General features: G+C 39.3%; 1 protein-coding gene and 1 pseudogene across 4 annotated transcripts in view; one reads left to right on the top strand and one right to left on the bottom strand.

Annotated features, from left to right (window-relative positions):
* The window catches only part of NUBPL (NUBP iron-sulfur cluster assembly factor, mitochondrial), a 328,827-nt gene that overhangs the window by 102,918 nt on the left and 199,389 nt on the right, over positions 1-26,520 (bottom strand). For all 4 annotated transcript variants that reach the window (XM_061394101.1, XM_061394104.1, XM_061394102.1 and 1 more), the window contains one exon: positions 24,666-24,751. In XM_061394101.1, the coding sequence (XP_061250085.1) occupies positions 24,666-24,751 (86 nt within the window). The remainder of the gene's footprint in view (positions 1-24,665; positions 24,752-26,520) is intronic.
* On the top strand, positions 11,782-13,292 carry LOC133234706 (5-hydroxytryptamine receptor 1D-like; annotated as a pseudogene).

The raw sequence follows: 26,520 nt of genomic DNA, 5'->3' as shown, positions 1-26,520 counted from the left end.
TCTAGGTCAGGCCCTGGGATAAGGGCTGTATGAAGTGAGGTGAAGTCGCTCAGTCGTGTCTGACTCTTTGTGACCCCATAGACTGTAGCCTATTAGGATCCTCCATCCATGGGATTTTCCAGGCAAGAGTACTAGAGTGGGGTGCCATTTCCTTCTCCAGGGGATCTTCCCGACCCAGGAATCGAACCCGGGTCTCCCCCATTGTGGGCAGATGCTTTACCGTCTGAGCCACCAGGGAAGCCAGGACCAAGGGCTATATATGCACTATCTTACTGTCTCTTTATAGAACTTTATGAGATGGGTTGTTAGCATATCCTTTCCATAGGTGAGAAAACTGACACAGTTAGCAAAAGACTGAAACTCAGCTCTTATCAAAATGTTATTATTTAAAACAAAAATTTAAAGCTATATACAAAGTATTCATTTCTTTCTGAGTTTCCCCAGCTTCAAAAGAGATATTTCATAAACATTAGCTGAATAAACAGACAGGATCTATTTATGATCCTTTGAATCTTACTCCTCGTTTATAGAAAGCCTGGTTGTCTTCTAGAGTAAAAATGCAGAAAACAACTATCAGAGGCTTATAGGTAACAATGTCCATATCATCCCACCAATCCCGCCAATACACTCATCATTATGGGAGATATCTCTATTAGAACATTTGCGTTTTAAATGAAGAATAGCGCTGATAGTCCACAATTAAATATATCAACAAGAAGGTGATCAAATGTGTTATTCTTTCTGAAAAGAGAAACAGGAAAGAGTAAAGTTTCCTACGACATATGTAAATGAAGACAAATAGTGAGGGATATAAATTTGCAGGTAAGCATTTTCCATGCATTACATGCCCTTTTGCTGATGGAAAGTGTCACAAAAAATAAATCATACCATGTTTTGGTAATTCAGTGCCATCTTCAGAAAGCTAAGGAAAACCCAGCTAAATATCACACAGCTTATTTTATTCACTATGTCTACATAATACACTCATTACTTGAGCTGTCTTATATCATTTATGTTGAATGTATATATGCCCTAACTGTAAGGTTTTCATAAATATAAATAAAATTACATACTTTTATAAAATGAAATTTTATATAAATAAAATTATATATATTTATAAAAATAATATAAATAAAATTATCACTCAAGAAGGAGAAGAAAGAAAATTGCATCATGAAAATTTAAAGAAGGGTATATTCTAATTCGGAGAGAATGTGAAATGTATTCCTTCTCTGGAACCTCTTAGGCTTTCCAAGATATAGAGACATGGAGCAAGAGTATATTTGCAGTTTGTCTGTGATTAACTTATTAGAAAATCGTTTGCTATGGACTGTATAAATGTCTCAGACATTCCCTGTATAGACTACATAAATGTCACAGACATAAAACTGTAATCTAACTCAGGATTTAATGTTATGCTATTATATGCCAATAACGAGGCTAAACACAAGAAGCAGCACACAGTAGTGAGCAAAACAGACTTGGAGCTTGCACGCTAACTGGAGAAACAGATTGAATAATTAGTGCAAAAATTGATTTTAAAAACTAGAACAGTTTCTCTAGAAGCAAAGTACAGAGTATTAGAAAACTGTAGAGAAGAGAGGACTCTACTACAGGAGTCACAGTGTGGGGAAATGTTTGATACATTGATCCAACAGTTAAAGAGTAAGCAGGTTAAAAACAAGGAAAAGTGAGGAATTACACTCAAAAAAGAAGTAGAAGCATGTCTACTTCAAGGAACTGAAAGGCAGTACGGCTGAGGTATGGGATGAGTGGTGGGAGATGAGGCTTGAAAGGTAGGGGCTGCAGGCCATGTTAGGTATGTAGGCTGTATGAGTGCAGAGATGCCACTGAAGAGTTTAAGCAAGAGAGACTGCTATGCTTATAACTGCAGGAGACTCATTTCTCAAGACTGAAGGGTTTTAAAAATGACATGGAATAGAAAAACTAAAAGGATTTTTCTTTGTTTGTTTATTTCTTTGACAAACACAAATCCAGTAAACGTATGCTCTGAAATCTGTCATTTCAGAGGTGACAGTTTTTAGCGAAAGGCCAAGGAGAAAAGGAAAGATATAAGCATCTGAATGCAAAGTTCCAAAGAATAGCAAGGAGAGATAAGAATGCCTTCCTCAGTGATCAATGCAAAGAAATAGAGGAAAACAATAGAATGGGGAAGACTAGAGATCTCTTCAAGAAAATCAGAGATACCAAGGGAACTTTTCATGCAAAGATGAGCACAATAAAGGACAGAAAATGGTATGAACCTAAAAGAAGCAGAAGATATTAAGAAGTGGTAAGAATACACAGAACTATACAAAAAAGATCTTCATGACCCAGATAATCACAATGGTGCGATCACTCACCTAGAGCCAGATATTCTGGAATGTGAAGTCAAGTGGGTCTTAGGAAGCATCACTATGAACAAAGCTAGTGGAGGTGATGGAATTCCAGTTGAGCTATTTTAAATCCTGAAAGATGATGCTGTGAAAGTGTTGCACTCAATATGCCAGCAAATTAGGAAAACTCAGTGGCCACAGGAGGGGAAATGGTCAGTTTTCATTCCAATCCCAAAGAAAGGCAATGCCAAAGAATGTTCAAACGACTGCACAATTGCACTCATCTCACACACTAGTAAAGTAATGCTCAAAATTCTCCAAGCTGGGCTTCAACAGTAGGTGAACTATGAACTTCCAGATGTTCAAGCTGGATTTAGAAAAAGCAGAAGAAGCAGAGATCAAAGTGCCAATATCTGTTGGATCAATGCAAAAGCAAGAGAGTTCCAGAAAAACATCTACTTCTACTTTATTGACTACGTTAAAGCCTTTGACTGTGTGGGTCACCACAAATTGTGGAAAATTCTGAAAGTACGGGAATATCAGACCACCTAGAAGCAACAGTTAGAACTGAACATGGAACAAAAGACTGGTTCCAAATTGGGAAAGGAGTACGTCAAGGCTGTATATTGTCACCCTGCTTATTTAACTTATATGCAGAGTACATCATGGGAAATGTTGGGCTGGATGAAGCACCAGCTGGAATCAAGATTGCCAGAAAAAATACCAATAACTTCAGATGTGCAGATGACACCACCCTTATGGCAGAAAGTGAAGAAGAACTAAAGAGCCTCTCGATGACAGTAAAAGAGGAGAGAGAAAAAGTTGGCTTAACACTCAACATTCAGAAAACTAAGATCATGGCATCTGGTCCCATCACTTCATGGGAAATAGATGGGGAAACAGTGGAAACAGTGTCAGACTTTATTTTTGGGGGCTCCAAAATCACTTCAGATGGTGATTGCAGCCATGAAATTAAAAGACGCTTACTCCTTGGAAGGAAAGTTATGACCAACCCAGATAGCATATTCAAAAGCAGAGACATTACTTTGCCAACAAAGATCCATCTAGTCAAGGCTATGGTTTTTCCAGTGGTCATGTATGGATGTGAGAGTTGGACTGTGAAGAAAGCTGAGCGCTGAAGAATTGATGCTTTTGAACTGTGGTGTTGAAGACTCTTGAGAGTCCCTTGGACTGCAAGGAGATCCATCCAGTCCATTCTGAAGGAGATCAGTCCTGGGTGTTTTTTGAAGGAATGATGCTAAAGCTGAAACTCCAGTACTTTGGCCACTTCATGCCAAGAGTTGATTCATTGGAAAAGACTCTGATGCTGGGAGGGATTGAGGGCAGGAGAAAGAGGGGATGACAGAGGATGAGATGGCTGGATGGCATCACCGACTCGATGGATGTAAGTTTGAGTGAACTCCAGGAGTTGGTGATGGACAGGGAGGCCTGGCGCGCTGCAATTCATGGGGTCACAAAGAGTCGGTCATGACTGAGCGACTGAACTGAACTGAACTGAACCGAAAGTCACTGTAGATGGTGATTGCAGCCATGAAATTAAAAGACGCTTGCTCCTTGTAAGAAAACTTACGACCAACCTAGATAGCATATTAAAAAGCAGAGACGTTGCTTTGCCAACAAAGGCCTGTCTAGTCAAAGCCATGGTTTTTCCAGTAGTCATGTATGGATGTGAGAGTTGGACTATAAAGAAAGCTTAGCACTGAAGAATTGATGCTTTTGAACTGTGGTGTTGGAGAAGACTCTTGAGAGTCCCTTGGGCTGCAAGGAGACTCAACCAGTCCATCCTAAAAGAAATCAGTCCTGACTATTCATTGGAAGGACTGATGCTGAAGCTGAAACTCCAATACTTTGGCCACCTGATGCGAAGAACTGACTCATTTGAAAAGACCCTGATGCTGGGAAAGATTGAAGGCAGGAGGAGAAGGGCATGACAGAGGATGAGATGGTTGGATGGCATCACCGACTCAATGGACATGAGTTTGAGTAAAGTCCAGGAGTTGGTGATGGACAGGGAGGCCTGGCGTGCTGCAGTTCATGGGGTCGCAAAGAGTCGCATAAGCCTGAGCGACTGAACTGATCTGAAAATACTCTAGTTTTTCCCCTGCACAGTTCTTTTCTTCACAGGATTTTTCTCCTGGGCACAAAGTTAGCATTTTTCTTCTTTGAATTAGGTGAGGACATGTATCTTGTTCTGGCAATGAAATGTGAACTGAAGTGACATGTGTCACATCTAGGCAGAGGCTCTAATTGCTAATTCCCCATTATGTTTCCCTCTGTTCCTGGGACAAGCAAGCTTCCAGAAAGTGGCTGCTCAATCTGTCTGGGTGCCAGAGTAAGAAAAATGCAGACGAGTGTTAAAGCCAAACTGTAATGGACTTGTAGCATGAGAAAAATAAACTCATGTTGTTTTAAGCCACTGAAATTTGACAGTTGTTAGTATACATGCTGCTGCTAAGTCCCTTCAGTCGTGTCCGACTCTGTGTGACCCCATACACGGCAGCCACCAGGCTCCCCCGTCCCTTGGATTCTCCAGGCAAGAACACTGGAGTGGGTTGCCATTTCCTTCTCGGATGCATGAAAGTGAAAAGTGAAAGTGAAGTCACTCAGTCGTGTCCGACTCTTAGCGACCCCATGGACTGCAGCCTACCAGGCTCCTCCGTCCATGGGATTTTCCAGGCAAAGTACTGGAGTGGGGTGCCATTGCCTTCTCCGTGTTAGTACACATAATCCAGCCCATATTGGCTGACAGAAAGGTGTTAGAAGAAACTACTAGAGTTTCTATTTCTTCCTTATGATTTCCTTTTAATCCCAACTTTTTTGTGTGTTACAATGGAAATAATATATAGAATTTAGAATGTTGCCTATATATAGCATACCTTATAGAATCTATATATAGGTACATATAACATATTTATATAATTTATATCTCTATGTAGTATATATAACAGAATCTACCTCCATATATATGTATATATATAATTATATATACTTTCAAACATCACTTATTCATAAAGATGTACCATCAAAACAATTTAGAGATAACCCTTTATATAAAAGATTGTGATACCTAAGCTTGGTTCTATTACTGATATTCTTCATCTAGTTAAAGGACTAATGCCTAATACTGCTTCCTAAGTTATTTTGAACAAAGTAATTCCTCTTAACTCTAGAATTTCCTCAATTAAAAACTTTCCACACAGATACCACATTTCTTAAAAAAAAAAAAAAAGCTGTATAGTAATGGAATAGAACAGACAGCCAAGAGCAGACTCATAAATTAAAGTCACTAATTTATAATGGAGATGACACAGTGCTGCAATGTTAATCGGACATCCATATAACATCCAAGAAATCTTAACCCTCTATCTCACACCATACACAAAAAGTAATTCCAGATGGACTGTAGAGCTAATATGAAAGATAAAACAATAACATATTTGGAAGAAGACAGCAGAATATACTTAAAACCTTGGATGCAGGGAAAGATTTTTTTAGCAGGACACAAAGAAGCCCTAAACATAAATGAAAATGTTTTGTTAAACTGGACTACATTACAATTAATAACTTATCAGAAGACATAATTAGAGAAAAAAGGCCACCTATAGAGCAAGAGATAGCAGCTATAATATACATATGTAACAAAGGACTTTTATCTAGAGTATATAAAGAACTCCTGCAAATCAATAAGAAAAAATAAGAAAATACAATAGAGAAATAAGCAAGAGACTTAAAAGGCACTTCATAAAAACAAGATAATCAAAAACAAACGAACACAAGGAAAAGTATTCAATTTTAATCGTCATCAGGGAAATGCAAATTAGAATCACAATACCATGCATTTATGCTTAAGACCTGATTAGAATAGAAAAAGGTCCTTATGACTACAACAACCCCCTTGCCTATAAAAAGTTAAAACGCCAAATATCAAATGTTGATGATGACATATAATAACTGAAACTCGTAGCTTCAGCTAAGTGCAAAGTGGTGCACCATTGTGAGGAACTGGTAGTTATCTACTTAAACTGATGTATGCCTATACTGTGGCGCAGTATTTCCACTCTGTTATATGTTAAAAATGTGAACATAACAGTCACCAAAAGACATGCATAAAAGTGTTCATAACTAATTATCCAAGAATGAAAAGCTACCTAAATGTCCATTAACAATAAAATGGAGAAATAAATTGTGGTATATTCATATAATGGAAAGGGCTTCCCTGGTGGCTCAGATGATACAGAATCTGCCTGCAATGTGGGAGACCCAGGTTCAATCCTTGGGTCGGGAATATCCCCTGGAGAAGGAAATGGTAACCCACTCTAGTATTCTTGCCTGGGAAATCCCATGGACAGGGGAGCCTGGCAGACTACAGTCCATGGGATCGAAAAGAGTCAGACACGACTGAGTGACTAACATACAATGGAATGCTACACGGCAATGAGAAAGAACGAACTTCAGCCACAGTCCACAGCATAAGTGACTCTCTCAAACAGAATTGGAAGCAAAAGAAGCCACACGAAAGTATATACTTATTATTCCCTTTATATAAAGTTCAAAGACACGTAAAACTAACCAATGGTGTTATAATTTGGGTTCTGCTTTGAGGGCAGTGATCAGGAGGTGGCACAAGGCAGAAGCTTCTGGAGTATGGGTGATGTTCTGTTTCTTGAACACAAACAATGGGTGTGTTCACTCTGCAAAAATGCACTGAGCAATATATACCTACAATACATGTCCTTTTCATATGTATATCAGACATCAATAAAACGCCTACTTTTAAAAAAAAGGTGGTCATGTGAAGAGCAGCCAAGAAAGCAGTAAGAACAAATATCCAAAATGATGGTTTACTGGTCATCTTGTGAACCTGCACACAAAACCAACCATCTGTTTTAAATAGAAAATATTCCATAAAGAGAGAGGTAGCAGTAAAATTAATATGAGGTCTTCAGGGAGAATAATCCCCTATTCTTTCCACATGACATTCCAAAGAAAGAACTGAAAGAAAAATCTAAACCCAGAGAAGCTCTGGAATGGTGGGGTTCTAGACCCTTAATGTCTCATAGGGTAGCCACTAGTCCACATGTGGCTGCTAAGTGCTTGAAATGTGGCTAGTCTGATTCGGGATGTGCTGTAAGTATAAAACACACGCTGGAAACCAAAGACTTAGTACAAGTAAAAGAATGTAAAATATGTTAATAATGTTCTAAAGTTTACAAGTTATTCTTTAACCTTTTTTCATTGAAGTATATCATGAATACACACAGAAAGCACACAAATCATAAGTGCATGACTGGACTTATCATAAAGTAGGCCCATGTTACCATGACGCTGTTAATAAAGTCTAGCCAGCACCCTAGAAGTCTCCCTCTATACTCTCCAAAACAAGTTGCCAAAGGTATAAACTAAAAGCCTGATTTCTAACACCATAAATTTTGTCTAGTTTTGAACTTGATATGAATGTAATCATGCAATACATTCCTTTGTGTCTGTATGATGCATGCAGCTAAATCACATACATCTGCAGTTCATTTGCATGGAGTCCTAAGATTCCATGATGACTATATCACAGTTATTCATTTTCTCATTGGATCATCTGTGCTGTTTCCAGATTTTGGCTATTATTAGACAGTGCTTCTACTAATGTTTTAATACTTTTTTTTTTTTTTTTTTGCTGGGTATTAGGTTATGCATATTTAACTTAAAAAAAAGCCAGTTTTCCAATAAAGTTCTACCAATTTATACTCCCACCAGCAGTGAACCAATTTACATTTTCACACAGTACCAGTTGCGTGCCACAGCTTCACCAACGTTTGATATCAACAGGCTTCTTTCATTTGGGCAGGTAGAGTAAGTATACACTAGTATCTCGTTCGGAGAAGGCAATGGCACCCCACTCCAGTACTCTTGCCTGGAAAATCCCATGGATGGAGAAGCCTGGTGGGCTGCAGTCCATGGGGTCGCTGAGAGTCGGACACGACTGAGCGACTTCACTTTCACTTTTCACTTTCATGCATTGGAGAAGGAAATGGCAACCCACTCCAGTGTTCTTGCCTGGAGAATCCCAGGGACGGGGGAGCCTGGTGGGCTGCCGTCTATGGGGTTGCACAGAGTCAGACACGACTGAAGCGACTTAGCAGCAGCAGCAGCAGCAGTATCTCGTTGTGTTGGATTGTTCCATTGTCAAACTGTTTGTACTGGGAACTGTATTTCCCAGAATTCCTTCCTTGTATGGCTCCTGATTAAATTTCACCAAAAGTAAAGTGGCATGATATTTGGAAACCTTACCCTCTAAAGGTTCCCTGTGGTCAGAGGTGGGGACAGAAACTTGCAGAGGTGCAAACTGCATTCTAGTCTGTTCTTATTCTTTCTGATGCTGTGCCCAGCTCTCCTTTGTGCTGTGGTTTTGTGTTGTCAAAATTACTAATGAAGTTAAGTATATTTTTACATGGTTATTGGTCATTTGCATATTCTGCTCTGTACTGCTCAGGTCTCTTCTCTATTTTTTCCATTGATTATGTGGGTTTTTTCTTATTGAATTGCCAGAGTTCCTAGTATGTTTAATGGAATCCCTTTTTGCTCGATTCTCAAGTTTTATATTGACTTCATTCATATTGACAGGATTTTCAATATACTGAGTTAACTATATTTTTAAAAATAACTTCCAACTGACAAGGGATTAATCTCAAAATATACAAACAGTTCATGCAGCTCAATATAAAAAAAACAAACAATTCAATCCAAAAAGTAAGCAGAAGATTGAAATAGACATTTATCCGAAGAAGACATTATAGATGGCCAAAAAGCACATGAAGAGATGCTCACAACACTAGTTATTAGAGAAATGCAAATCAAAACTACAATTAAGTATCACCTCACATTGGTCAGAATGTTGTTGTTCAGTCACTAAGTCATGTCCTAATCTTTGCAACCCCACAGACTTTTGCAACCCCACGGACTGCAGCACAACAGAATGGCCACCATCAAAAAATTTACAAATAACAAATGCTGGAGAAGGTATGGAGAAAAAGGAACCTACCTACACTGTTGGTGGGAATGTAAACTGGTAAAACCCCATGAAAAACAATATAGAGGAGCCTTTAAAAACTAAAAATAGAACCAGCAATCCCACTCTAAGGCATATCCCGAGAAAAAAACCATAATTTGAAAAGATACAAGCACCTCAATGTTCAATGCAGTGCTATTTATAATAGCCAGGACATGGAAGCAACTTAAATGTCTATCACCAAAGGAAAGGTAAAGAAAATGTGGTACACACAGACAACGGAATATTACTTAGTCATAAAAAAGAACAAAATCGTGCCATCTGCAGCAACATGGACAGACCTAGAGATTGTCATACTGAGTGAAGTCAGACAAAGAAAAACAAATATCGTATGGTATTGATTATATGCGGAATAAGTGTAAAAATGAACTTATTTACAAAGCAGAAATACAGTCACTGAAGTCAAAAACAAACTTATGGTTATCAGGGGATAAGAGGGGGAGGGATAAACTGGGAGATAGAGATTGACATATACATACCAGCACATATGAAATAGATAACTAATAATTAGAACCTACTGTGTAGAACAGGGAACTCGACTTAACAGTCTGTAACAGACTATACGGGAAAAGAGTCTTAAAAAAAGAGTGTATACAACACTGTAAAGCAATTATCTTTCAATTAAAAATAAATTTTTTAAAAAAGAGTGTGTATATATACATATACGTATGTGTATGTTTAACTGATTCACTTTGCTGTTCCCTGAAACTAACACAACATTGTAAATCAACTACACTCCAATAAAAATGTAAAGGATAAATACTTCACCTGTTTTTTTCCATTTAAAAAAATATGGCTACTAAAACCTTTAAAATTACATTTGTGGTTTGATTATATTTCTATTGGACAATGCTGCTGTTGACCACTAAAGTCAAAGTGTAGAACTTATTTGATAGTTCTCCTATCAAATGTTATTCTAAGGTCCCAAAAATGCAAAAAAAAAAAATGTTATCAGGGCCTGTAATTTATGAATATTTTTAAAAAATTGAAGAGAAATGAAACATTTACCTTTAAGACTATTTAGGACAGATAAACTGTCAGGTTTCTTTGCTTTTAGTTGAAATTGTATCAACTGGGTGTGATAACACTCATGTGTGGTTATCTCTTTCTGTTCAGAAGTTCATACAACAGTGATACACACACATATTATTTAACTAGAAAAGAGAAAACAAATTACTTCCTAAGATACACAGACTATGTGGCTGAACAACTTTTTCAAAAAATGGGATTGGGTGGGAGAAAATTTAAGAGAGCTTTCAATATTAAAAAGATTAGAAAACACTGCCTTAGTCATTTAAGAGCAGTCTTCTATAATTAATGATTTTTGAACAGGGGTAGCTAATGTAATAAAACAGAAAATTATAATACCCATATTACAATGCTGTTCATAAAAATTCTTTAAATAGGAAGGAATACATATCCACATGATCACTCCCTCCCCTCACCCCCAAAAAAGCTTTATACTGTGTGAATACTTTATATGTTGTTAAGCTGTTTGTGTTTACTGTAGAGCTATTTTGTGTATCCTTTGATCATAGAAACATTAGAAAACAGACGCTTTGCCACAGCTTAATTTACATAAAACCACTGAGACGCAGCTGTGAGCATGCTCAACCATTTTTTAATGTCTCATCAAAGTATAAGATCCTTTTTTCTTTTTACCTCAGCTGGTTTCACTGAAAGAAAGTAAATGCTACATGCCTGCCTAGCACCAGCCACCACAAACCTTTAGCACGCTATTCTTACATGATTCTAATCCATCACTGGTTCAGAAGGGCACTTCTTTTATTAACTTTTAAAAAATTGACTCTCTTGAAATATCAACATTGCCCTTAAATACTGGATTTTTGTGTCTAAATGTATTGAATTAAGCAGACTCAGAAGACTCCAGTTTTAATTTCTTTTTGGCATTTTAAACCTGGACTCAAGTAAGTAACAAGCAAGATTTTCAGGCTACTATATAATCCAATTTCTCAAGGTTACAATCAGGTTAAATTCTTGCCGGCTGGAACCTGTCACAAGGATAAAGAACTATGATTTAAGAAAAAATGAAGAGGAAAAACTCACCATTAAACAGAGAATGAATAATAATAACTAAAATTGATTAGATTCACAAGTGCTTTTCAGTTCTCCATTTAGCCTTGAACCAGGTTCTGGTATATTTTAAAGCATGTGTACAGACATTATAATCTTAAAAAATGAGACTGGCGTTCTTGTTTTCTCTTTCAAAATTAGTCTGGCAATAGACAGAGCAATGAGTGGGGAAGGCCTGCATTCATTCTTCTCTCAGGGACCAACTACTTCTGGATCCATGTGGTACGACTTAACTTCTCCAAGCCTTGAATTCTAAAATGAGAGGTTGTAATGATTTCTAAAATCTATCACTATAACAATAACATTCAGAGCTACCCTTTACAATGTCATGAGGTAAGATCTATGCTAAGAAGTACACGTGTAATCTTATTTAACTGCCACAACAACCTATGAGATGGGTCACAAAACACTTAAGCTAAATTATTTCTTAATCTCCTTAACCCTGTGATATTTGATGATATCCACATTACTAAACCTCAACTCTAGATAATTCACAGAAATAACAATTAAGAATGCAGAATCTGGTTGGCAATCACCTTAGTGTTTCTTAAATATTTGAGTGTTGAGGTCTTTTCACTTGGTCTGTTCTGATGGCTGACTGCCTCCAGTGTGAAACAGAAGGATGACTTTATTTTGTGAGCTGGACAACTATGAAATAAGAAGCTGTATGTGTGAACGTCTGTGGAAAGAGAGAGTCTCCTAGAATGGCCCCTCAAACCAGTCAGTGGAGGCATTCTGCAGGCGGCTCCCAAGAGATCCCCAAATGCCACAGAAACTCCAGGGACTTAGGGAAGAGGGACCCTTCAAGCACTCAAGATTTCTCTGGCTGTCTTCTTTACCAATGCCTTTGTACTCACTACCATCTCCAAGACCAGGAAGTTCTACATCCCTGCCAACTATTTCATTGGCTCCTTGGCCACGACTGACTTCTTAGTTTCTATTTTGGTCATGTTCATCAGCATCACATATACAACCACCCACCCCTGGAGCTTTGGCCAACTCCTGTGTGACATCTGGTCATCTTCTGACATCACATGCTGCAAAGCCTCCATCCTGGTACTGGGCCATCACTGACACCCTGGAATACAGTAAACAGCAGACAGTGGGCCATGCGGTGCCATGCTTGCCATCATCTGGGCCATTTTCATCCACATTTCCATCCCTTCATTCTTGTGGCAGCAGGCTAAAAGCTCAAGAAGAAATAGCTTGCCTGGTGAGTACTTCTCTGATCTCTTACATTATCTATTCCATCTGTGGGGCCTTCTACGTCCCGCCTGTATTGCTCATTATCCTCTATGGACAAATCTCCATGGCCACCTGGAACCATATCCTGAATCCACTATCACTTTATGGGAAGTGCTTCACCAACAGCCCATCTCATCAAAGACTCTGTGGGGTCCTCGCTCTGCTTGCTCAACGCCAGCCTTCATGAGGGGCATTCTTATTTGACCGGTTCCCCTCTCATTTTCAACCATATGAAAATCAAGCTTGTGGATAGTGTTCTGGAGCACAAGAGGATTTCTGCTGCCTGAGAGAGGAAAGCCACAAAAAACCTGGGGAAGCATCCGGGGGACCTCTATCATCTGCTGGCTGCCCTTCTTTGCTGAATCTTCAGCCCTGCTTATCTGCCAGGGCTCCCGCTGGGCCGACCCAGCCCTTTTGACTTTTTTCACTTGGCAAGGCTATCTAAACTCCCTCATAAAACCAGTAATATACACTGTGTTTAACAAAGAGTTCAGCAAGCATTTCAGAAAATTGTCCATTTCCAAAAAGCCTCTTAGTCTTATTAATATTTGGTGTAGTTACTGCTGTTGTCTTTTAGGGCCTATAACCTGATTGAGTTAATGAAAGTCACTCAGTCGTGTCTGACTCTTTGTGACCCCATGGACTATCCAGCCCATGGAATTCTCCAGGCCAGAATACTGGAGCGAGTAGCCACTCTCTCTCTTCCCAACCCAGGGATCGAACCCAAGTATCCTGCACTGCAGGTGGATTCTTTATCAGCTAAGCCACCAGGGAATGTCTTTTTTATTCTTCCTAAGAGTTGGATTAACCCCGATATCTTGGGTTTTGGTTCAATTAATAAAAGTCTCAATATTTTTTTTTACAGAATGGGGACTCTGGAAAGTAGATCATTTAGAATAGGATCCCAGAGACCCACTAAACAGATACACAGCCTTATGTGAAATGTTTAATCTCTGTACTACAGTTTCCATGTAAGAAAAATGGGGAAAATAATGTTATTACCTCACAGCGTTATTGTGAGGGTTAGATTCGGTAATTCATGTAAATCACATAGAACTGCATTTCCACTTAAAGCATACATGGACCGCTGAGAGATGCTGGAGGAAGACAAAAATGAGCAAACAGCTTCAGTCTCTAAGATAAACTATGGCTGAGATGCAGAATGCTATCTACTCAGTCTTACAAAGGTTGTGACTAAAGAAAAGTCATTTTTGAAAATGGAAAACATGTTCAGTTGTGAAGAAGGAAGCCACATGTGATACATCATGTGCAAACTAGTAGAGTTCCAAGAACGAATTCTAATAGCACCTTCCAAGGCCTTGAAAGCCAATGATGAAAGACTAAGTACATCAAGCATATTAAACTTTACAGAGAAACAAATGAGAAACTTGATGATCACAGAGGAAAAACTATGCTCAAGAATGAAGAGAATAAATGTGTCACTTGTTTCTATCTTCATGTAAGGTTCAGTTCAGTTCAGTTCAGTCGCTCAGTCGTGTCTGACTCTTTGCGACCCCATGAATCGCAGCACGCCAGGCCTCCCTGTCCATCACCAACTCCCGGAGTTCACTCAGACTCATGTCCATTGAGTCAGTGATGCCATCCAACCATCTCATCCTCTGTTGTCCCCTTCTCCTCCTGCCCCCAATCCCTCTCAGCATCAGAGTCTTTTCCAATGAGTCAACTCTTCACATGAGGTGGCCAAAGTACTGGAGTTTCAGCTTCAGCATCATTCCTTCCAAAGAAATCGCAGGGATGATCTCCGTTAGAATGGACTGGTTGGATCTCCTTGCAGTCCAAGGGACTCTCAAGAGTCTTCTCCAACACTACAGTTCAAAAGCATCAATTCTTTGGCGCTCAGCCTTCTTCACAGTCCAACTGTCACATCCATACATGACCACAGGAAAAACCATAGCCTTGACTAGACAGACCTTTGTTGGCAAAGTAATGTCTCTGCTTTTGAATATGCTATCTAGGTTGGTCATAACTTTCCTTCCAAGGAGTAAGCGTCTTTTAATTTCATGGCTGCAGTCACCATCTGCAGTGATTTTGGAACCCCAAAAAATAAAGTCTGACACTATTTCCACTCTTTCCCCATCTATTTCCCATGACGTGATGGGACCTGATGCCATGATCTTCGTTTTCTGAATGTTGAGCTTTAAGCCAACTTTTTCACTCTCCTCTTTCACTTTCATCAAGAGGCTTTTTAGTTCCTCTTCCTTTCTGCCATAAGGGTGGTGTCATCTGCATATCTGAGGTTATTGATATTTCTCCCGGCAATCTTGATTCCAGCCTGTGCTTCTTCCAGTCCAGCGTTTCTCATGATGTACTCTGCATAGAAGTTAAATAAGCAGGGTGACAATATACAGCCTTGACGAACTCCGTTTCCTATTTGGAACCAGTCTGTTGTCCACGTCCAGTTCTAACTGTTGCTTCCTGACCTGCATACAGATTTCTCAAGAGGCAGGTCAGGTGGTCTGGTATTCCCATCTCTTTCAGAATTTCCCACAGTTTATTGTGATCCACACAGTCAAAGGCTTTGGCATAGTCAATAAAGCAGAAATAGATGTTTTTCTGGAACTCTCTTGCTTTTTCTATGATCCAGTGGATGTTGGCAATTTGATCTCTGGTTCCTCTGCCTTTTCTAAAACCAGCTTGAACATCAGGAAGTTCACAGTTCATGTATTGCTGAAGCCTGGCTTGGAGAATTTTGAGCATTACTTTACTAGCATGTGAGATGAGTACAATTGTGCGGTAGTTTGAGCATTCTTTGGCATTGCCTTTCTTACAGATGGGAATGAAAAGTGCCCTTTTCCAGTCCTGTGGCCACTGCTGACTTTTCCAAATTTGCTGGCATATTGAGTGCAGCACTTTCACAGCATCATCTTTCAGGATTTGAAATAGCTCAACTGGAATTCCATCACCTCCACTAGCTCTGTTTGTAGTGATGCTTTCTAAGGCCCACTTGACTTCACATTCCAGGATGTCTGGCTCTAGGTCAGTGATCACATCACTGTGGTTATCTGGGTCGTAAAGATCTTTTTTGTACAGTTCTTCTGTGTATTCTTGCCACCTTTTCTTAATATCTTCTGCTTCTGTAAGGTCCATACCATTTCTGTCCTTTATCGAGCATATCTTTGTATGAAATGTTCCCTTGGTATCTCTAATTTTCTTTAAGAGATCTCTAGTCTTTCCCATTCTGTTGTTTTCCTCTATTTCTTTGCATTGATGGCTGAGGAAGGCTTTGTTATCTCTTTTTGCTTCTTTGGAACTCTGCATTCAGATGCTTATATCTTTCCTTTTCTCCTTTGCTTTTCGCTTCTCTTCTTTTCACAGCTACTTGTAAGGCCTCCCCAGACAGCCATTTTGCTTTTCTGCATTTCTTTTCCATGGGGATGGTCTTGATCCCTGTCTCCTGTACAATGTCACGAACCTCATTCCATAGTTCATCAGGCACTCTAGCTATCAGATCTAGGCCCTTAAATCTATTTCTCACTTTCGCTGTATAATCATAAGGGATTTGATTTAGGTCATACCTGAATGGTCTAGTGGCTTTCCCTACTTTCTTCAATTTAAGTCTGAATTTGGTAATAAGGAGTTCATGATCTGAGCCACAGTCAGCTCCTGGTCTTGTTTTTGTTGACTGTATAGAGCTTCTCTATCTTTGACTGCAAAGAACATAATCAATCTGATTTCTGTGTTGACCATCTGGTGATGTCCATGTGTAGAGTCTTCTTTTGTGTTGTTGGAAGAGGGTGTTTGCTATGATCAGTGCATCCAAGGCCAAATTTGCCTGTTACTCCAGGTGTTTCTTGACTTCCTACTTTTGCATTCCAGTCCCCTATAATGAAAAGGACATCTTTTTTGGGTGTTAGTTATAAAAGGTCTTGTAGGTCTTCATAGAACCGTTTAACTTCCATGATGGCTACATGGGAGCCATAGTAGATATAATGGCCAGGGGCAGCGGCCGGGAGGACCAACCCTGTGTCCAAGGAGCGATGGCTGCATGGGCCCAGGAGGGCCTAGAGGAGCTATCCCACGTTGAAGGTCAGGAAGGGCGGCAGTGAGGAGATACTCCTCGTCCAAGGTAAGAGAAACCCAAGTAAGACGGTAGGTGTTGCAAGAGGGCATCAGAGGGCAGACACACTGAAACCATACTCACAGGAAACTAGTCAATCTAATCACACTAGGACCACAGCCTTGTCTAACTCAATGAAACTAAACCATGCCCGTGGGGCAACCCAAGACGGGTGGGTCATGGTGGAGAGATCTGACAGAATGTGGTCCATTGGAGAAGGGAATGGCAAACTACTTCAATATTCTTGCCTGAGAACCCCATGAACAGTATGAAAAGGCAAAATGATAGGATACTGAAAGAGGAACTCCTCAGGTCGGTAGGTGCCCAATATGCTACTGGAGATCAGTGGAGAAATAACTCCAGAAAAAATGAAGGGATGGAGCCAAAGCAAAAACAATACCGAGCTGTGGATGTGACTGGTGATAGAAGCAAGGTCCGATGCTGTAAAGAGCAATATTGCATAGGAACCTGGAATGTGAGGTCCATGAATCAAGGCAAATTGGAAGTGGTCAAACAAGAGATGGCAAGAGTGAATGTCGACATTCTAGGAATCAGCAAACTCAAATGGACTGGAATGGGTGAATTTAACTCAGATGACCATGTAAGGTTACTCTCTGGGATCGCAGAGAGTCGGACATGACTGAGAGACTGAACTGAACTGAACCTATCACCTACACTAGTGTTTTTGCAACTTTCTAAAACTGTCTTATAAGAGAAATATTTGACATCTTGATCTAATACAAAAACACATGTATATGTGTTTATGACTGAGACCATATCCCTACGAAATAACACTTTCTCTTCCTAAGAGCAATTTACCCTGATACTGTTTTAAAACTTTGGTTATATCTCTCACTGTGTTGATTTCCTGATTCACTGGTGGGTCACAACCTAGAGAGTGAATGACTCTGACCATTGCTAATGCTTTCTTATTGCCTCCACACTCCTGGCTGCTATTCTACTTATCTCCGCAAGATTAATTTCTTTTAAAGTTCCATTCTAATTTTGTCTTTTTCCTACCCAGCATTCATTATGAATGCCTCTAAACATTTCAAGAAGAATTTCCAAATTCTTTAACCTAATATTTAAGGTTTGACCGAACCAGAGCCTAGCTAGCAAAGACACATACAAATGTATTATGTCAACTATAGCAAACTGAACACTAGTTATTTCCTGATTTTTTTCAGACTGAATTCTGTCCCTTCCCTAGTCTCATGATAAACTAATAACAATCCTCCTCCACTCATTCATTCAATATAAATTTAGTGAGCAGCTGTGCTGGTAAAGAATCTGCCTGCAATGTGGGAGACCTGGGTTTGATCCCTGGGTTGGGAAGATCCCCTGGAGAATGGAATGGCTACCCACTCCAGGACTCTGGCCTGGAGAATTACATGGACAGAGCCTGGCAGGCTACAGTCCATGGGGTCGCAGTCAGACACGACTTAGTGATTTTCACTTTGTTTTCACTTTCATACATGGTGGACACAGTAGGAGGTCAGTGGTCCCTGTACTCACAGAGTTAACAGTATGGCAGTACAGTGTGAAAATACTGACGAAATGTGAAAACAGTTACAAAAGGGGAAGCAGAGCATTACTGAATCATACACTAGAAAAAGCTTACCTCATTAATAGGGTCAGAGCCAGTCTCCCAGAGAAAAAGCCATTTAATCTAAGCACCAAAGGATAAAAAGGATCTTCCAAGTGAGAAGTGAGGGTAAGGGTTCTGAAATATGAAAACAGCATGCTGAGGACCAAGAGAAGAGAAACTATGGAAATCTCAAAGAAGTGGAAGACAACCCGTTTGCCTGGGGCAGAGAGAATGCCAATCAGAGTGGCCTTGAGCTGGGAACAGCAGATTGTGGATGGCATTACATCACAGGTCAAATGTCAGTGTAGCAAGGAACATTTGAGGATATTTAAGATATGTTTCTTGCCCTCTAAGAACTCAGATTCTTCTGTTGGGACTGATAGGTAAACTTGTAGTGGAATAAGAGACAAACTAGATATATGTTCAAGGAGTTCAGAGAAAGAAGTATTAACCTTTTCTGGTAGGTTGGGAAAAGCTTCCTAGAGGATGTCATGCCTGAGCAGGAATTTGAAAAATGAATATGAACTGGAAATGGCTTTTTAGGCCAGAGACCAGCATGTACAAAATTACAGGAACATTAAAAAAAAAAAAAGCCAAATATGGCTTTCCCATGAAAACTTTCCTTGATAGCCCAGAGAAGAAAGAGTTCTCATGTCCCTCAGAATTCAGGGCCCCTGCACCACAATGAAGTTAGTCTACAAAATGATAAGGTACTTGAAGAAAAGGCTTCATTCTCACTTTTTTATTTTAAATCATCAATTGAGCTTACCACAGTACTTTGCTTATAGAAGGCACTCAATGTAAGTAAATATATATTTGTAGAATAAATAAACATAAGTATTTGTTGAATTAAAATTACTAACTGACCCTTTATATACAGAAAGAATAAGAGAGGAAAAATACTTTACTATGTGGTTCCCTAGTGGCTCAGGGGTGAAGAATCCACCTGCCAGTGCAGGAGACATGGGTTCAATCCCTGGGTCAGGAAGATCCCCTGGGGAAGGTTATGGCAACCCACTTCAGTATTCTTGCCTGGAGAATTCCATGGACAGAGGACCCTGGCAGGCTCCAGCCCATAGGATTGCACAGAGTCAGACATGACTTAGCGACTAAACAATGACATACTTTAATATACTTTTCAGCTTCTGAAAAGGAGATTACCTAAGAAGAAAGGGCTGGGTAGTGAAATACCTGTGACTTTACAGTTCAAACAGAAGAGGAAGGGCTCTAAATTGAGGTGTCTGGGCCTTCCTTATCAGTCAGTTCAGTCGTGTCCGACTCTTTACGACTCCATGGACTGCAGCACACCAGGCCTCTCTGTCCATCACCAACTCCTGGAGTTTACTCAAACTCATGTCCATTGAATCGGTGATGCCATCTAACCATCTCATCCTCTGTTGTCCCCTTCTCCTCCTGCCTTCAATCCCAGCATCAGGGTCTTTTCCAGTGAGTCAGTTCTTCACATCAGGTGGCCAAAGTATTGGAGTTTCAGCTTCAATATCAGTCCTTCCAATGAACATTCAAGACTGATTTCCTTTCGGATGGACTGGTTGGATCTCCTTGCTGTCCAAGGGACTTTGAAGAGTCTTCTCCAACATCATAGTTCAAAAGCATTAATTCTTCACCACTCAGCTTTCTTTACAGTCCAATTCTCACATCCATACATGACTACTGGAAAAATCATAGCCTTGACTAGACGGACCTTTGTTGGCAAAGTAATGTTTTTGCTTTTTAACATTTATAAGGGCTTTCTTATAAAAGTCAACAAAAATGAATGAGAATGACATAGTATATGCTGCTAAGTCACTTCAGTCGTGTCCGACTCTGTGCGACCCCATAGACGGAAGCCCACCAGGCTCCCCCGTCCCTGGGATTCTCCAGGCAAGAACACTGGAGTGGGTTGCCATTTCCTTCTCCAATGCGTGAAAGTGAAAAGTGAAAGTGAAGTCGCTCAGTCATGTCCGACTCTCAGCGATCCCATGGACTGCAGCCTACCAGGCTCCTCCATCCATGGGATTTTCCAGGCAAGAGTACTGGAGTGGGGTGCCATTGCCTTCTCTGGACATAGTATATAGTCATCATTAAAAATGTGTAAGATTGAAAAATTATTATTATTTTTTTAAAACTGTCTATCTACAAATACTGACATAATCAAGAATTTGGCAAAGTCAATATCATTTCAGGCAGAGAACAGAGAATTTAATAGCTCTTCTCCTTCCCCTAAGGAGCCTTGAATTTTAAGAAATTATTTAAATTAATTTCAAAACGTTTTTGTAGACATTAATAAACTCTGACCATACCAATGAATTCCAATGACATCACTGTTTCCATGGTAACTAATGCACTTCAAAAGGGAAAAAAGAGAACAAGACTAAAAACCAGGAAAAAAATGAAATAAAGTGGTATAAACAAAGCATAACATTTCTCCTTTGCATTTATGGAACACTTTCTAATTTCAAATGCTTTACCATTACTCAGACTGCAAGGCTCTTAAGTGCCAGAAGGATCTCAGAGGTCATCAAATCCACATCTTGCTCAAAGCCAGGATTCCCTTCACAAGGCACCTACACCATGGCTGTCCTCCAGCAGTTTACAGAGCTCTCTGCTGGGAAGTTCTCATTCATTTACTTGCAAAGATTACCGAACACCTGTCTTGTTTTGCAGGTTAAGAGCTGACTAAAACATTCTACCGCTTTTTCAAATTTTCTGCGGTTTAGAAGGCAAATAATTAAAATCAGTGAAGAATGAGGGCTATAATAAAGACAACAGACAATGTCAAAAAAATAATGGAGGAATTATGCATTTCCAATGACTTTCATTTCCACTCCTCTTCAGTCCCACACACCCATGACCAACCATATCCTGTACCTTGTCATGACCCAGGACTGCTCTGACTCTGCAAATTTATATTCCAACATTCACTTTCACTTCACGAATAGTTCCTTTTTTCCATAACTAATCCTGCCCTAGTCCCACAAGCCTTATGCTGCCTAATACTTCCTCACAATACTTTCTGGTTGACAGCTCAACTTTTATCCGTTAGTGACACCCACCTAACAAAATTCTGGCTTCCTCTCTTTTAAAAACTTTTCTCTCAAGGATTTCATGCTCCTTTTGAGTGAGCTGGACACTTGCCTCTGCACTCATCTTACAGAACTAGAAGTTTAGCATTCACTTATATGCTGATAGAATGGTTATTATCATGACCTTGAAGTGGCAGTAACAGATCATTGGCTCAGTTATCTAATTCCTGCCAGAAAGACGGATTATGAATTACTTGTTCTCATAATTTTGGGTGGGTAACTATCTAACTTTTTGCTGATTTATACTTTAAAATCTCATATAAGTAGTCTTATTAGTTATCTGCGTAGGCACATTAACTTGCATCTAGTTTATCTCGGAAGGCATAATAGGAAATAAAATTGTTCAACTAAGTGCTTTATCAAGACAGTTTTCTATCTGAAGCAGGTATTTGGTTCAGTTCAGTTCAGTCACTCAGTCGTGTCTAACTCTTCGCGACCCCATGAATCACAGCACACCAGGCCTCCCTGTCCATCACAACTCCCGGAGTTCACTCAGACTCACATCCATCAAGTCAGTGATGTCATCCAGCATCTCATCCTTTGTCGTCCCCTTCTCCTCCTGCCCCCAAACCCTCCCAGCATCAGAGTCTTTTCCAATGAGTCAACTTGCTTTAAAATTTGTCCAAGCTAAACTTCAAATTTATAAGCTTTTGCATAGCAAACAAAACCATAACAAAATGAAAAGACAACCTATGGACTGGGAGAAAATATTTGCATATGATGCAACTGATAAGGGCTTAATTCCCAAAATACACAAACAGCTCATACAACTCAATAACTAAAAAACAAAACAACAAAACAACCCAATAAAAAAATGGGCAGAAGACCTAAATAGACATTTCTCTAAAGAAGACATACAAATGATACTCAAATCACTAATTAGAGAAATGCAAATCAAAACTGCAAAGAGAAAGGCCATTACTAAAAAACCTACAAACAGCAAATGCTGGCGAGAGCATGGAGAAAAGGGAACTCTCCTGCACTGTTGGTGGGAATGTAAATTGGTGCAGTCACTGTGGAGAACAGTAAGAAGGTTCTTCAGAAACCAAAAAATAGAGCTACTGTATAATCCAGCAATCCTACTCCTGGCCATATATCCAGACAAAACTAAATAAAAAAGAAACACGCACTCCGATGTTCACAGAAGCATTATTTACAATAGCTAAGGCATGGAAACAACCTAAATGTCCAGTCCACCAACAGATGGATGGATAAAGATGCGGTGTGTGCACGTACATATACAACGGAATGTTACTCAGCTATCAAAAGGAACGAAATAATGCCATTTATAGCTACAGGGATGGACTTAGAGATTATCACACTAAGCAAAGTAAGCCAGAAAGAGAGATGAATGCCATATAATGTCACTCATACGTGGACTCTAAAATGTGACACAAATAAATTTACCTGTGAAAAAGAAACAGATTCACAAACAGAACAGACTTGTGGTTGCTGGGGTCAGGGAGTTGGATTGGGAGTCTAGGATTAGTAGACGCAAACTATTATATATAGAATGGATAAACTACAAGGTCCTACTGTGCAGCCCAGGGAAGTATATGAAAGACTCTGCAATAAGCCATATAGGAAAACAAAAACAAAAAGTTCCGCTTTATAAGCTCTAAAATCTAACCAAGAATTAAACAAAGCCATTGGGAGCCACAGAGATGGAAGTATCATTTTGGCTTCATACTGAAACACTTGTTCTAAACCACACTTTGGCACAAATCCACTTGCTTTTGATGAGGCACGCTAGGAGGAAGAACCCTCTATTTATGGTTACAAAGGTGATGAAAATGTGTTCATTACCTACAGGGTTTCTTTTATTAATATTCTTGAGGATCTAGGAAAGAGTAATGTCTCTTCTCTCAGTTCTGCTTCTTTTGAGCATCAAGCTCTTTTTTAAAAAATTTACTGAAGTACAGTTGACTTACAATGTTGTGTTAATTTCTTCTGCACAACAAAGTGACTCAGTTATATATATGTATATATATCTTATCTACTAATCCCAAACTCCTGTTCCTTTCCTTCCCTATTCCACCATCCCCATGGCAACCACAAGTCTGTTCTTTATGTCTGTGAGTCTGTTTCTGTTTTATCAATAAATTGATTTGTATAGCACTTTAGATTCCACATATGAGTAATATCATATGGCATTTATCTTTCTCTTTCTGAGTTACTTTGTTTAGTATGATAATCTCTAGATCCATCCATGTTACTGCAAATGGCACTATTTCATTCTTTTCTGATGGCTGAGTAATAGTTCATCTTCTTTATCCTTTCATCTGTCAGTGAACATTTAGGCTGTTTCCATGTCCTGGCTATTATAAGTAGTGCTTCAAGCTCTTTTATTTAACCCCACAGAAATGGACAGTCTTATAATAGCCTATGTTTCTTTCCCTGTGACTGCTTGAAAATACATGGCATACTTCCAGCACACACCTAAGTCCCTTAATAGCATGCAAGTTGTTTACAGACTTCACTCTGAGTCCATCTGATTTTGTCTTCTCGCTCCTTTTTATAATATTTTTATTTTTTGCCACTTTGTATAGCAAATTCTTACTTTCAAGAAGATGGTGAGCTATAAATGAGTTACAACTGTAGAAGACAGAAGGAAAAAAGTCATCTACCTAAATAATTTCTCAAAATTCTCATTATTTTTTTTTTAGATAGTGACAGCTACAGATAGTTGAGAGAGGGAATAATTGTTCAGAAAACTCATACTTGAAGGATATTTCAGATTTTTCTTTGATTAATATAATGTGCATTCCTGTTTCCACCTATATGTGTATTTTTAAAGTAACAATTAAAATGAAGAATGGGCTACCCCGGTCTCAGTGGTAAAGAATCTGCCTGCCAATGCAGGAGATGTGGGTTCAATCCTTGAGCCAGGAAAATCCCCTGGAGAAGGAAATGGCAACTCACTCCAGTATTCTTGCCTGGGAAAGCCTACGGACAGAGGAGCCTGGCAGCTACAACCCATGGAGTCGCATAAGAGTTGGACATGACTTAGCAACTAAACAACAACAAAAAATGAAGTAGGGTGTTCACACAGATTTCCACCCAGGACTAAATTAAATTTTGGATTGTATTTCTCAATGATCTGCTTTTTTCAGTTAGAAGCATTTCTTACTTTTCCAACAGTGAAGGTGTAAATACTTACGGGCACGTGGACTTTTCGAAACATCTCAGCTCCCTTGTGTGCATCCATCAATGCAATGTCCTGAGGCGTGGAGACAATGACAGCACCTAACCAAGTGGAAACAGAAACCACAGCAAAATGATGCTATTATTTAATTCCGTATGGAAAGATTACTTCCAAAATTATGTTGACTACACACTAAAAGAGTCTATTATATTAACCGTTTAGGTAATCTGCATAAATTTCACATACATGAATAGGAAAGATAAGGCAATATCTGTTTTGTTCTTGCCAATTTTTGACTCCTCACTCCTAAAATTAAAACTGACCTGTGATTCATGATCACAGCTGTATCATCAGGATCTTCTTCTCTTTCACACACACACAACGTGCTACCTAGAAGATGCACAAGGTATGCTTTACTTTCAAGAACCTAACAGCCTACTTGGGGAAACCCCCAAATTAAGGATTCAACACAATATGCTAATAAGGGTTATAATAAAGGTAGACCTAGGGTGTTATGGAGTTATAAAGGAAGAACAAGAGAAGAGGATGGTTAAGGTGGTCGTGAATGGGGTGAGGAAACAAGTGATAAGAAGAAACAACAAGGGCAAGTTTCCAGAAAGAAGCGATACCCAGCTGAGCTCTAAATCCGTATTCCAGAAAACTCGCTACTGTGGTTTATACTGTAGAGAATCCTTTGGTGGGGATAAAACTAGGGCTTGTGGCAGAAACTCGGATGCAAAACAGGGGCAGTCTGAACTAAGGCAGCACTGAAAGTAGATGGAGATGGAGGCTTTCCTGGGTCTCCACTATTACCCCACAGTAACCAGATGGTTTTCAGTTTTGAGGGAAAGTGCAGTGCAATTTTTTCCTGTAAGTAGAAACACCAGAGACCTGGTTATGATTTGTAGACAGTATGAATTTCTTAAATTTGGGGGTTTCTTCTAGATGATAGACTGAAAAAATGAACATATTTTAGGTCACCTGATGACCACAATCTTATAATGAAATATTTACTGCCGTGACATTTCGGCATTCCAGACCACCAAACTGGCAGTAGTACTTTGGCACAGCCAATGAGAACAGAAGTAGGATTAACAATAAATAACTGATGCATCAAGTGAAGGGCAGATGGTACTATTACAGAGCGCTACAGAGTCTAAAGGGACAATTTGAAGAAGACAGAACAGAGAAAAGCAGCAGCAGCAGCAAGTCCTCACAAAGCATGTGGCAGCACTGGCACACTAAACCCAGAGCAACTGTGCAGCAGCAGTTAGCTACAAATTCATCTTGCAATTGGTACTTTCATTTCAGCAAAAACTTTATCTTTCATACTAAAGCAATGTCATTAGTTTGAATTTTACTGATCTTACACATTTTCTTGAATGTAATTTGTAAGTTTTGCAGTTTTTAAAAATTATATAAGAGCTATAAGCTTAAGGATTTGTGTTTATGCTTAGATAAGTAGCCGACTAACAAAAATAAGTCTATTTGGGGCATGAGCAGATTATTTTCCTTTAGAAGAAGGGTTTATTCATTAGTCAAGCTTCAGAAACACTGGCTTGGAATTCAAACAGAATGAGAATTCAAATTTTTATTCCATAGCTGACTACCAGTGTGACAAGGGGAATAACTTAATCTCTTTGAGATTTAGTTTCTAATTTACAAAATGGCATAGTAATTCTTAGGTCACAGGATGCAATAATTTAATGAAGTAATGTACATACGATACTCGACATGATGCCATAGGTAAACAATCCATAAATGGTAGCTGCTGCTGTTGGTTATATTTTTATTATCTTAATTACTATTATTAGTAAAAATATTCTAGAAGTTGTTGGCAAGGTCATTTTCATATTTGCCATCAGGCAGC

Source organism: Bos javanicus, chromosome 21, assembly GCF_032452875.1.
Source record: "Bos javanicus breed banteng chromosome 21, ARS-OSU_banteng_1.0, whole genome shotgun sequence".
NCBI classification, from domain to species: Eukaryota; Metazoa; Chordata; class Mammalia; order Artiodactyla; family Bovidae; genus Bos; species Bos javanicus.
Note: the sequence above shows the minus strand (reverse complement) of the source record. Positions and strands in the feature narration are given on the sequence as shown.